The sequence below is a fragment of the Sceloporus undulatus genome, chromosome 2 (assembly GCF_019175285.1).
Source record: "Sceloporus undulatus isolate JIND9_A2432 ecotype Alabama chromosome 2, SceUnd_v1.1, whole genome shotgun sequence".
In the NCBI taxonomy this organism is placed as follows: Eukaryota; Metazoa; Chordata; class Lepidosauria; order Squamata; family Phrynosomatidae; genus Sceloporus; species Sceloporus undulatus.
Genome location: NC_056523.1, coordinates 280,729,577 through 280,743,885, shown reverse-complemented (window position 1 = coordinate 280,743,885; position 14,309 = coordinate 280,729,577). Strand labels below are relative to the sequence as shown.

Sequence of the window (14,309 nt, the reverse complement as noted above, 5' to 3'; positions counted from 1 at the left end):
CCCCCAAGTTGGAAGATTGGAAATTAAAAGTTATGGACTTATATGAAATGGATAAATTAACAACTCTGCTGGGGAAAAATACTCTAGATGAGTTCTATAGAGAATGGCTCCCCTGGTTAAATTATTTACAAAATGAAGGGTATGATTGGAAAGCATAAAGAGATCGGGGATAAGAGGAAGGGTAAGAGTAGACCAGATTAAGTGATATTAAAGAAGACAGAAAGGGTCAAGGGATTCGATAATATATCCATTCCAATTATTATTACGGATAAAAGCGTCCTATATAGGAATATATATAGAAAACGACTAGATTATTAAGAGTTAGTATAAGTTAACTTCGAGAAAGGATCTATACGGTAGAGTATGTAGTCTGAAGGAAGTCTAAAGGGTGAAGGGGGTGGGTGGCGTGGGCGGGTAAAGGAACTGTGTATAGGAAAAATTTTCTTTGGATATGTGAATAAGAATTTTAAATTGTTTGAATAAAATCAATAAAAAAATGTTTTCACTTGATAATACAGGAACTAAATAAGAGTGTACAAGCAAACTCATCACTAAAGCTTTTTGTTGTTAATTTTAACTGAAAAGAAGCTATAAAATAGGAGTCAGCAACTACAAAGATCTAACCTTCCAACAGAGTACAAGATTGTCCCTCCCAATTGCCAACCCAGAGGGAAAGGGGATGTTACAACAGAACCTGCAGGTAGAGTAAGGGGTGCTGGCTCAGCTACACTGAGTTTGGAAATAGTATCCCTTTTGGACTACATCACTCAGGATTCCCCAGGTCTGTTGGGAATCTAAGGACAGGATCATGTATGCCACTGTAGTCTCTGGAGGGGAGAGAAATGAAAGCAATAAAAGCAAGGGTTGTATGAGAAGAATCTTTGGAGGTGCCAGGGGACATTCATCTATCTCTCTGAGTGACCTCCTGCCCACCTCTGGTTGTTGTTGTTGTTGTTGTTGTTGTTGTTGTTGTTATTATTATTATTATTATTATTATTAACCTTTATTTATAAAGCGCTGTAAATTTACACAGCGCTGTACATACAATCTTTTTAATTGGACGGTTCCCTGCCCTCAGGCTTACAATCTAAAAAGACACGACACAAAGGGAGTGGTGGTGGGGAAGGGGCCTCTCTTGTAGGATAATACATATAAAATACATAGCAATACAGGAAATGATTCAATAAAACAGACAACAAAAGAACATCAAATAGCAAGTGACAATTATGCAATGCCTGGGAACGCTGCCCTGAACAGGATGGTCTTCAACTCCATTTTGAAGCTGGTTAAAGAAGTGATGGCTCTTGCTCGCGGGGGAAGAAGGTTCCAGGAGTGAGGGGCAGTGAGTGAAAAGGGGCGAATCCGAGATGGGGCAGAGGAAATCCTGGGCTGAGACAGCAGACCTTGACTACCAGAACGGAGGGCCCTAGTGGGAATCTGCTCTGGATTTTCATTGGGTAGCTCTCTTAAAGATTGTCTTCATATCTGTAGGCTGCCTTGGGTCACTCCTAGGAGAAAGGTAACATACAAATTAAAATAATAATAATAACAACAACTAAGAAGGAATTCCACTAGCTGCTCTTTATTAAGCTCCTTTCAGCTTTGAGCCAAAGGGCAGCATGAAATCTTGGATGAGACATTGTGCATGAACTGCAGCACTGAGAAGTCCTTTCTTCAAGAAAATATGAACACTGTTAAAATACTCAAAATTAGCAGTTTTTTCTTCTTTATATGAGACTAGTGACATGGGAACTTTGAAAAGAGTTTTGTGAAATGGCCTAAATTAAGTATGGTTAAAAGATGAAGGTTATTTTTTTTATTCTTTCCTTTCCTTTACACGTAACAACATTGTTATAGATTTTAAAGCTGGCCTATTGCCCAGTAATAATCTAAGCAGAATCCCTGTTTTTCTTCTCTCCCTTTTGGTTTAACAGGTTTCATATTGGCTATTTTTTCACACCTCTTCTGTACCAGGTCTTCCATGTTTGCAGCAAAACTTCTTACTCATATGATGGTTGCCTGCCTAGGTACTCAGGTAGGAACGTAGTAAATATAATACAAGACACTGTGTAGCACATCTTCTACTTATTTTGTATCCTCTTGCTGTCATTGCAGTTGTATGATTTTGTGTGTTGTTAAAGGCACCACCACCTTTATAACTATTTCATATGTTTTGAGATGTGCTTTAGTACTGAAACAAATGTTCTGCATCTGAACACTAGTTCACGATTCATGAGCGCAGACTATTGAATAATGCAAAAAAGTTTTCTGCTACCAATGGATTATATCAGTGGTTCCCAACATTTGGTCCTCTATTTGTTTTGGACTTCAGCTCCCAGAAGCCCACCCAACTTGGGTAACAGTCAGGAATTATAGGAGCTAAAGTCTATAACATCTGGAGGACCAAAGGTTGGGGACCACTGGATTATATAATAGCATCTGTTACCATGAAAATATGAACATATTAGCTATTCAAATTAATTTTTCAATGAATTCTCATTTTATTATATTTAATTTAAAATCTGAACTATGGAAAGATCATACTTCTTGCAAAAGTAGAAATACTGGTATCTTATGATTTTTCTTTTACACTGTCATATCAGAAATAACTCCTCGGTCGGATGTCACCTGGAATTTTCCTTTCATGCTTCTGTACAAAAATGATTATGTGGAATAATATGGTCCCATTAATTGTTAATATCTGGGCGTTCCTTCCATCAGGATCTTTTAAATGGGAGGAAGATATGTAATTGCTACAGGGAGGAGGGCTCATATATAAACATTTGTGTTGCTGCATTTTTTGCCAACTTAATGTACTTCTTTTGGAATCTCAGAAGTCTAAGGCCCTATTCATATATTTTTTAGTGCGTCTGTCCAAATAATCTCACTGACACATTCCAGTTTTCTCTGTGCGTTCTGTTGCTCCCACGTCAGCACTGCAAATAAAGATGGTATCAGTTATGCAAATATGTTAAAAGTATGTTCACGTCTTGCAGAGTTTATCCCAGATCTGGTTATTCACACAATCAACAATGTGAATCTTTTAGGAAAACTCAAAAAAAGAAACCTGAGATCGATTATTCTGGGTTAAGTGGTTTTTTGGCAGCCCCCACCCCCAACTTAATCGGGTGTATTCAAAATGCATGTAAACAGCAAAGATTCAAGCCACATTCTACCAGGATTATTTTCCCTGCCTGATTGACCCCTGAGCAATATACCTAATAGGGGAAAATCTCTCTCTTCTCTTCTCTTCTCTTCTCTTCTCTTCTCTTCTCTCTCACACACACTCTACTGGTGGCAATGCCTTTTTGTCATGAGAGCATGAACAAGATGTTACAGCAAGAGGTAGTACTCTTAGTCACAAAGTAGCCCACTCATACATTGGCTGACACACTGTTGGTTAGTCCCAGCTAGAGCAGACACATTTATTATGGCGAATGTGAGTCAGCATGTACTGTAGATAAATCTGATGCATTTAATGGATCTATGCTAATCATGAATAAAATAAGATTTAGGCCACTGAGTGCTATTAAGTTGATTTCCCATTTTACCCTCTAAGGAACCCAACATGGCTGACATGATACTCTTGCTCATCTCCATTTTATCCACACAACAACTTTGTGGAGAAGGTTGGGTCCAGAGATTGCGATAGGGCTAAAAAGACTAAGGGATGAGACAGATGGCACAACAAGGGTGGATTGGGGCCGCCCTAAAGCTGCATGCCTTGGAGCCATGGCAACTGCATACACAGGGCCCCAATCCATCCCATCACCACTGTTTCAAAGCAGCTTCTGAAAAGCACTAGTTTTTTACCACTCTTTTTAGGGTGACTTTTCTGGGTGGGACAACTTGGCGGTGGCTCCCAGGTGGCTTAGAGGCATATGCCATGTGATCACCATGCCATCAAGCCCCCTGGAAGCAGGCTTTTTTTCACCTGTTTCAGACCTATGTGAACTTCTTGGCTGAATGGGGACTTAGACTTTTTGAGACTCAGTGCAACATGCCAACTACTATACCACACTGATCCCAGGGAAGTTGTGTCAAATGAGCATTCTACTCCTTGCCTCTCAGGAGTTTATCAGATAAGGGAAATTAGAAGTATAATCCAATGGCAATCCGAACGCAATCATGGGGTTTCACGTTATTGCACGATAGACTACCACACGCAATTTCGGGCAATGGGAAGCCAGTCTGAACACAATCATGGGGTTTCACGTTATTGCGTGAATTTCGGGCAATGGCAAGCTATTTTCGGGCAATGGGAAGTCAGTTCGAACACAATTCAAGTTCACATAAATTTGCTGAACTAGCGAATTCACGTGAATGCGTTCTGGCACCACTTTCTTTTCATTCGAAATTGAGAGAAATTCCTCCTGTGTGATAAACTCCTCAGTGTCTTAAAAAGGCTCTCAATTGCAATCTCATTCTTCTGAAGCATTACTGATGGAAAAGCATATCTCACCAGTGGCTTAAATGGGATTATATTGTATATGACAAGTGGCATGATATATCTCCTGGATACTGAAGTCTTGTTTTTTTTCTAAGTAGCCTATTTGAAATCTGGCTTAAGTGTGTCAGGCAACTGAAAAAGACATTAGAAATTGCTGCTAGCTGTATCTGTGATCCATTGCTTTGCCACTCATGATTCTTTGCATGCACATAGGGGCACTACAAGGAGATCAGGGCGACATCACAAGCAGATACAAATGTTTAGGAAGGTGAGGCTGTTTTGCTTTTTCCTCCCAGCAGAAATATCTGGAGTATTCAATTCTACAACATGAAACTGAATGTAAAGAAAACAAGGCAAGCTTCATTCCCTATAAAGCTGATAGCCTTTAAATACTCACTTTTACATTTCTCTGAATTCATTGTAATTTAGACTTGTTGAATGGGACTGGCCATTATTTTGGCCTTCAGAATAATACTTGAAACTAAGAATTACTTGTCCTCCAGAATAATACAACTCAGTGCCAGACAGCAGCTAACAATGATGTTGAAAGATCCAAGATGTATTAGAATTGAGAATTTTTCTAATCCTTTTAGTAACTTTAGTTGTTACACTTTGTGTAAGTGTTTGAGTATGAGAGAGCAAGAGAATGAGAAAGAATTAGCTCTGTGGCTGTGCATTCCAGCCCATGGGTTACACCCAGGATCTCCAATTCACTTGATCCAATGCAATAAGAACTATGGTTGGAACAGAAAACTGTGGGTGTTTTTTGGACTGATATTTTCCTTCTCACCTGAATTTAGCAGTCATGATCTTAAAGTAAAATTTATTTATTTCTATACACTGGAGGTTGTTCGTTTGTTTGTTTTTGCTAAATGTGAGACTATGGAGCCAAAAGAATGGTTTGTGTGGAAATCTGCCTTGCTGCCACTGCCTTGCCCTTGAACACATAAAGGTTCAAAAGTGCACTTATTCTTTCAGAAGTGGATTTAATCTCATCCTATAATCTACATTGTTACACACATATAGTATGAATAGTATGCTGCTCCACTTTCTACTCAGGTCATATAAGGTAAAATCAAATGACTTGTTGCCTTTGGCCTCGTTTCAGCATCCTCAAAAGATGATCAGGTCAGCCATTTGATAGATCAGCTCAGTACTGTACTCTGCAAGGCTGATCTTACGTTATCCTCCTACTTGGGGAGGAAGAGGGAGAGTGACAGCTGTGTCACAAGGAAGGAAACAGATTTACCTACTTTTGACTTGAGACTACTTCATCCTTTATTTCAACACCACATACTGTCATGACAAGAGCATCGAGAAAGCTTCTCTTGAGGAATATAGCCATTGACAAAAAAGAGTTACCTATCCTAGCAGTGTAGAGAGAGAGAGAGAGAGTGTGTGTGTGTATGTGTGAGTGTATGAAATTTTTTAGAGTACAGCATAGTGTCCAGATTAAGAAAGGAATAGTGCCACTCACTTCTACTTTGGTTAGACCTCACTTGGGGTACTGTGTCCTAAGGCCTTTTCACACTACACAATTATAGCACTATGATCCCATTTTAACTGCCATGACCATATCCTATGGAATCCTTTGGTTTGAAGTTTGGTGAGGCACTTGAGCTCTCTGGCTGACAATTCTAAGTACCCCTCCCTAGACTGAGAATCCCAAGATTCCTTATGATGTTACCATGACAATTAAAGTAGACTCATGGCAATACAATTGTGTAGTGTGAAAGGGCCCTAAGAAGAATATAAACAAGTTGGGATGTACCCAGAAGAAGGCAACCAAGATGGTAAAAGTTCTGGAAAGCTAGCCCTGTGATGAACAACTGAGGGAGGTGAATATGTTTATTCTGGAGAAAGGAGGTTGGAAGATATTACAATAGCCATCTTTAAATATTTGAGGGATTGTCAGGTAATAGGTTGAGCAAGTTTGTTTTCTGCTTCCAGAGAATAAGCCCTGAAGCAAGAGATGCAAATTACAAGGAAGAAAATTCAAATTAAACTTTAGAAGGAGGTTGCTGAAAAGAGCTGTTAAACAGTGAAGGGGATTACTTTGGAAGATGGAGTCTACTTTGTTGAATTTTTTAAAAAGACACTATATGGTGACGTCTTGGGGTACCTTTGTGATGGAATCTTACATCGGCAGTGGATTGAACTGTGACTATATAGCCTTGGTATAACTTGGGCAGTTTGCATAACAAGATTTTGCAAGTGAAATTGAATTAATTTGTTCCTCCTTTTAGATCTCTCGCCTGCTACTTGCCTGTTAAACTGATGTACCTTTAGGTGAAATGTTTCTTCCAGTGTGAGAGAAAGATTGGCGTTCTTAAAATTCTTTGAACCATTTGTTACATCCATTAATTGACCCTTCTGACACTGATCGTGGAACAGGCATGGTTTCTCCACTTCTCTTTCTTAGCCAGGAGACTGAAGGTTCTTTCCCTCATACTTGTCAATTTGCAGTTCTTTTCTTAGTGTCTCCACCATTGGTCACCTGAGCACCCAAGGTTGTAAATAACTGTTTTGTTTAGTAGACAGATTGAAATGAATATTCCCTTTAAGACTCTCTTAATCTTTGGATTTTCAGAAAATGTATAATACTGAAATAATAAACAGGTAATTTTACTATTATCATGTATTTATTAAATAAAGCAATAAGCATTTAAAGTTACATACCCTTTGCAAAAAGATCAACATTTATAGTCTAAACCTAGCACTATTTTTTAGATATTACATGGTTCAGGAATCCTATTACATAATCTTTTACAAGAAACAAGTCTCAAACTTGTAAGGTACATTGAACATGGTGCTTGTTGGACATTGCAGTTCTTAGAAATACCAGCTTGCAACATAGATCACACATCTTACATATCATTTGCTGAGGATTTCTCAGATCGGCATCTTACATACACTTACATTGTTATTGTTAATTGCCCTTGAATTGGCCTCGACCCATGGCAACCCTGTAGATGAGACAACTTGCATTTCAATATTTGTTTGCATTTCAGCATTTCCAAATACATGGCAGTATATGGAAGGCATTTGTATTTTTATGCAATACAGTTCAGATACTTAAAAATGTAGTTCAGAATTATAGGTCTAAACAGATAGCTATTGTTACAGAGATTAATTTGCTATGTTGAATTAATGCAAAGCTTTACTTTCAACATAGCAATTTAATATCTGTAACAATAGCTATCTGTTTAGAGACTACTTTAACTATTATACTACTATTATTCTATTATACTGGCATTCAGTCAAAGTATAGTAAATAAAATGATTTTACCCCATTCTAGGATGTCCAATCAGGAAGTATTATTTGTGTCTTCTGAGTCAGTCAATCTAGGCAGACTGGCTTTGAAGGACCAAAGTATTTGCTTATTTGTTCATTCATTAAGGGACCAGAGTCATACTATGGAGCTTATCACATTAACAAATAAACTGGCTTCCCTCTTCCAGCTTGAATTCAGGACCTGGATGTTATCCTACCGAAATTGCCGCTGATCAAGCAGGATGTCACCGCCCGGATGCATCATGGGTTAAAGCCTTGCTCAGCCAACACTTTTTCAAAGTCTGGGAGCTTTCGACTTCAAAAAGGCTAGCTGAGCAAGGCTTCAACCCAGAGTGCATCTGGGTAGCATCATCCTGGCTAGATCAGTGGTGGTATGATAACATCTAGGGGCATCCCGGATCCTGAATTCAAGCCGGAAGAGGTAAGCCGACTTATTTGTTAATGCAATAAGCTCCTATTTTTCATTTCTAAACAGCGTCAGAGGCTGAATGCTTTTGGTCTGACTTTCTGCCTGGGGCTTCCTGCCCCTTTTGTGATAGCTATTACAGAAAAGTTAAGTTAGAAAGCCCATGTTGGCTTTGTTTTTCAGCTGTAAAGACTCTGTTCCCTTTTATCTTTTTGTTTACATTTAGCCAGCTGGTAGGACTTCAGCCTGCTCTACTAATCTTTTCTGGTCTCTCTACACAGACAATAAGGGTGCATCCAGACTGATTCAAAATACCAGAAAGTCACAGATTTTTGTTCCTGTTCTTTTCCATTTTGTTCTAGGAATCCATACACCTTTTGTTTTCCCAGAATATTATCCTGTTAACTCCCAGTGATCAGAGACTTTTTTATACCAGGCCGCCAGGTTGGTTTATTTTAATATAGTATAGGAACAAAATCTCAGACTTTTCAGTCACTCTGGATGTGCTTAACTTTTAAGCTTTCAGTTTTAACATGCAGCTCATCAGGTAGTTAAATTATTTCAATTGCAAACCACAGTTTCTTTCTGTTTTACTAAATATACTGTATTGGAGTTGTTACATGTACTGTACTTTTCATTGCTTCCTTAATACAGTTCGCCTAGGGACTTTCAAGTTGCTGCTAGTGATAAAAATATATAAGCAGTATTAGAAAGTGAACAAAATGGAAAGAAGCTGTTTTAAAAGTTGTCAAGTATACCAGCAAGATATAAACTTGGAATGTGTTGTTAAGTAAAAAAAAATAGCTTGCTCATCTAATGAAAAGAAAGCATCACAGAGCTGAGAGGTAGGGTCGTTTCGTCTTCATGCTACCTTCAACATGCCATAGTTCCATTTGACACAAGACTTTGATAAGGGCAACAGAACAAAGCATATCGAGAAAAATGATCGGAGGACACAGACAGAACAATGAGGGGTGAAAACCAGCTGAGCTCTCACATTTTGAACAGCTGAACTGTTTTACTCTCTCAACTGTATTGCTACTGGCTAGCATGTGTTTGTATCAGTGGGATGTTGCAGAACAGTTTATAGAAAGAGTTTCTAACAAGATGTTAGTAAGATAAGTATCAATCAAACAAGGGTTTATTCCAAACCTTGATTCAAAGATGTGCAATGCCATGCCATTTCTCTACAATATAGAGCTGATATCATCTGTGTGACTGAAGAACAATGTGAATATGTTTGAGCAGTTATGCTATGCTTAAAAAGTGAAATTTAAAAATCCTGACTCTCAGATACGCATCAGAACTCTGCGTACAATTATTAACCAGCACACATGCATGCATCACACATGTACACACATATGTGAATGTGCAAGTGGTAGTTATTCAATTACTTGGCACAAGGATTATTCTTTTTAACTACAATATTTTCCTGCTACAAGACACTTTAGCCCAGAAAAATCTTCCCCAAAGTCGGGGGTCGTCTTGTACTCCGGAAAACCCCTGGGTCCTAAAGAAGCCCTTGGCAGGGAAGGCTCCTCAAAGGCAAAGGAGCATCCTCCTCTGTTCCTCCTCTTTGCTTTTCCCCTCCTTCCCTCCCCCTCCCTTTTTTCCCCTCACTTCCTTCTCTCCCTCCCTCCTTCCTTCCTTCCTTCCCTTTTCTTCCTTTTCTTCTCTTCCTTCCTTGCTCCCTCCCTCCCTTCCCTTCCTGTCCTCCTTTTCCAAGCAGCAACAGCAAAAGGTCTCTCTACCTTCCTCTCCTGACTCGCAGTCTTGCCAATGTGGTGACTTTCTTCACAACAAAAATGGAGGTTTAAAAAGCTTTGGGTGTGATTTTGGTGCCTGGCTCTATTTCAGGGCAGATTTGGTGACTTGCCCATTTGGCTCCAGCCCTGACCAGAGCAAGGCTGGCTACAAGCAACCAATCCTTGGAGTCCACACACTCACAGTTTTCAGCCAATCAGAGAGATGGCTGGAGAGTGGCGCACCCCCACCCTCAGAAAAGGGTCTCCTCTCTTAGCCCTGAGTCCCTCTGAGAGCCAGGCTACAGAGCAACCAATCCTGTTTGGATGGAGTCACACTAACAGCCAATCAGAGAGAGGACAGTGGTTGCCCCCCCCCCGCCCTCACAAACTACAACTCCCAGGATTCCCTGGTTTTTTCAAGGAATTGCCTCCATGCTTCCAGATCCCAGCCCGGGATAGAGTCTACAGTATATCAGTGTTGCCAATTTAAGTCCACTTCTGCAGGTGCATTTGGATTTAACAATGATAATAATGGGTGATGTGAGATAGAGAGATCTTGTAGCACTTTGAGAGTCACTGAAAGAAAAGTTGGCAGCTTTCCTAGACTTAAGCATACTTCCTCAGATGCATGGGATGTAGTTCATTGTGGCACCAGAGCTCTTCTCACAAAACTACAATTCCCAGGGTTCCCTAGCACTGAGCCAGGACAGTTAAAGCAGTCTCAAACTGGATTATTCTCTGCAGTATGGATTGGACCTTGAGCATTTTTATAACCAAGGTTCAAAACACCGCAGAAATAACAGTTTGACCACTTTAACTCTCCTGGTTCAGTGCTAGGGAATCCTAGGAATATAGTCTGTTGTGGCACCAGAGCCTCTTTCTGATAGAGAAGGCTCAATGTCTCACAAAACTACCATCCCAGGGTTCCCAGCACTGAGCCAGGGCAGTTAAGCAGTCTCAAACTGGATTATTTCTGAAGTGTGTCTTGGATCCAACTCAGGCTGCATCTCACTCCAGAGACAATCCAGTTTCATACCATTTTAACTGCCATGGCCCAGTGCTATGAATCTTGGGAATTGTAGTTGTTTGTCACACCAAAGTTTGCTGAGAGAGAAGGCTAAATATCTCAGAAAACTAGAATTCCCAGGATTCCATAGCACTGAGCCATGACAATTAAAAGGGTGTCAAACTGGATTATTTCTGCAGTGCAGTTGCAGCCTAACACGTTTCTATTGGCACAAAGCTTCCTGGGCTTTGATTCCAATAGGAGCCACTTGAACTGCCACGGCTCCCATCCATACAGAATCCCTGGGATTTTGTATTTGGAGCAGCCCCCCTGCATTCTTTGGGCAGAGAAGGCAAAAGACCTTATAAAACTATAGATTCAGGATTCACATAGGATGGAGCAGCGGCTCTAAAGTGGCGTCAAACTGCATTAATTCTAAAGTGTAGATGCACCAAGAGGAAGGCGGGCGGAGTTGTCGAGCGGGTGAATAATGTTGTGTATGATGTTATTTCAAACGTGGCACACACTTCTTCCTCAGAGTGTAGTGGAGTCCCCTCCTCTTCCCCTCTTTTCCTTCTCCTTCTCCTTTTTCTCCTCCCCCTCTTCTCCTCTGTCGCTGGCTGCTGCTGCTGTTGTTTTGTTGTTGTTGTGTGCCTTCAGCTCCTCTGACTTATGTGAAGAGAGGGGTGGTCTTATACGGTGAGTATATCCCAACACTCTATTTTAAATTGTAAATTTGGGGGTCGTCTTAGTGCCCAGTCGTCTTATATGCCGGAATATACGGTAATTACTAATGAAAGTTTGAAATTACTAAGGAAAGTTAGTAAAGAAGAAAGTGCAAATAATATAAATAATGAAAAAGGAGATCTACATAAATTCAACTAGAATCAAATAGTTAAAGATTTCCCATACCTCAGATCAAATATTTACTAAAATGGCGACTACAGTCAAGAAATCAGAAGAAAACTAGGAAAGGGAAGGGCAGCTATGAAAGAACTAGATGATCCTAAAGTGCAAAGTAATACAAGTGCACACAGAATTAGAATCATCCAAGCCATTGTATTTCCCATGACCACATACCGATGTGAGAATGGACAGTAAAGAAAGCCAACCAAAAGAAAATCCTACTTCTTGAGATACAGTGATGGAGAGGGTGCTGAGGATAATATGGACAGCCAAGACAAACAAAGAGTCCTAGAATAGATCAAGCCTGAACTCTGTCTTGATGCCAAGATAATGAAACAGGTGTCATACTTTAGCCATATCATGAGAATGCATACCTCATTGAAAAAGCAATAATGCTAGGAAAGGTAAAAGATAGTAGCAAGAGAGAGAGAGATGGTTAGACTCATCAGGGAAGTCATGGAGGATAGGTCACCATGAATTGGAGCATTTAACAACAAATATTCATTGACGTGATACAGAATTGTATATGTTTCAGGTTCATATATATTTATTTTCAGGATTTTCACTATTATGGATACCTAGGCCTTCTCTCACTAACTTTAAGCTGGATGGCAATCGATTTGAACGGTTCAAACGACCCGGTAACCACTTAATTGATTAGCTGAAGTGATTTGTGAGGGGGGCCATGCACCAGACCCATTTAACGCATCTTTTCGATGCTGATTTTTTCTGTGTCTTTTCCACCAAATCGATTTAATGCAAGTGTGAACCACAAGTGATCAGAATTGATTCAAATTTGCCCCTTGGCAGGCTGGAGCTGAATTATTTGATTGATTCATACTTGAATGCGAACCACAAGTGGGCTTTTTTGAAGCCAGAAAATTACAGAAAATGCGCTCGGGGCAAGTATAATGTAAAACCATGTTGAATCGATCCATCAATTTGGCTTGCATACCAATTATCTGTACTGGAAATGAGGCCCTAAATTCACAATAGTAGGAAGACTTAGCTGTGACAATGGATCCTGCAAATTAAGGAGGTGTAGATATTGAAACCAGCAGGTGGCAGTAAAACCTTTCCCTCAATGTAAGAAGTTCTGTATTCTCAGTGTACTATTTGATTCAGAAAATGGGGGGAAGAGCTGATGCGCTATTTGTAGGGGAACAGTTTGTTATCTGAGAGTATAACAGTTTGTTCAAATGTCATATGGACTCTCAAAAGCTATTAATGCTTATTCTGTAGATAAATGCTGCTACCCACTTTTGGTATGTGAACCTAATGCAAGAGCAGTTTGTTTTCTTCTTGTTCGCATCTTTTAAGCTGAAAAACTCGCATACTTAGGAACAGTAGCTGGTCCCTTAAAATCCCTCTTCATCTGCATCTTTCTGCTTATCTCAGAGACCAATCTGGCAATGTAGCACAACCGAATTAAACACTTCTGCTTATTGAGTTGTAGCCAGATGTTTGACTACAGCTCTCAGCAGCCTCAGCCAGCATGACCAATAATTATGGGACTTGTCCAGAAACATCTGGTGAGCCAGAGTTTTGCAATCTGATTTAGGAATGGTCAGAAACCATAATGCCTATTACTTTACCACTCTTTATTTCCTAATACCAAAGCTGATACAGAAGTTTGCCACTTGAGGAAAATAATTTCATCAGTGTTGTGTCCTCTTAGATTGTAACTCTTTAGACAGGAATGTGGTGGTGTTGTTGAAGAAAATTTGAAAGAGAAAATGTTTTTTTATATAAAATTTGAATCTTATCTAAGAAAAAGTGGGGTGGGACCTATGGAGCTATGAGAAGATAAAAATGATTATGTAATTAGAAACCAAATGTAAATAACACACAAGGGGGAAAACCTCTTTTATTTGGAAATAGCCAAATATTTTATTCCACAGGAGACAGTATGGGTCTCTTACATAATAGTCTGAAATAAGTTAGAGCCAGCATTTGTACTTGTCTGCTATCTTCTTGAGCAAGAGTACAGCATGTAAGAAAAAGGGATAAAAAATAACCACCCTGAATTTATTTCCTTGTGACAGGGATTTTTTAAAATCGTGTGTACTACAGAATTCCAAAGAGGCAACATTGTCCCTTGAAAGAAGTGCTTACCTTGGTTCTATCCCACAGTTTAATCTCCTGCAGTTTTTATACCACTTTAAACTGCCATGACTCCATCTAGGAGAAGATTATGGAGAAGATTGGGATTTTATTATTTGTTGTAGCACCAGAATTCCTGACAGAGAAGACTAAATATCTCGCCAAAACTACATATCCAGAATTCCATATAGCACTGGCAGTTAAAGTGGTGTCAAACTGCACATTTGTGCAGTAGATACAGCCTATGTGTAGTTAGAAATTGAGAACCAGTGTGGTGTAATGGTTTGAACACTGCCTATGACTTGAAATCAGGGATCAAATCCCCACTTGACCATGGATACCACTGGGGGGACCTTTGGCAAGTCACAACTCAGCCTCAGTGGAAGGCAAAGGCAAAC

General features: G+C 39.7%; 1 protein-coding gene across 1 annotated transcript in view; it reads left to right on the top strand.

The window, feature by feature from the left end:
- ADGRV1 (adhesion G protein-coupled receptor V1) overlaps positions 1-14,309 on the top strand; it is a 384,090-nt gene that overhangs the window by 230,346 nt on the left and 139,435 nt on the right. The window contains 1 exon segment of the mRNA XM_042447787.1: positions 1,935-2,035. Coding sequence (XP_042303721.1) covers positions 1,935-2,035 — 101 coding nt within the window.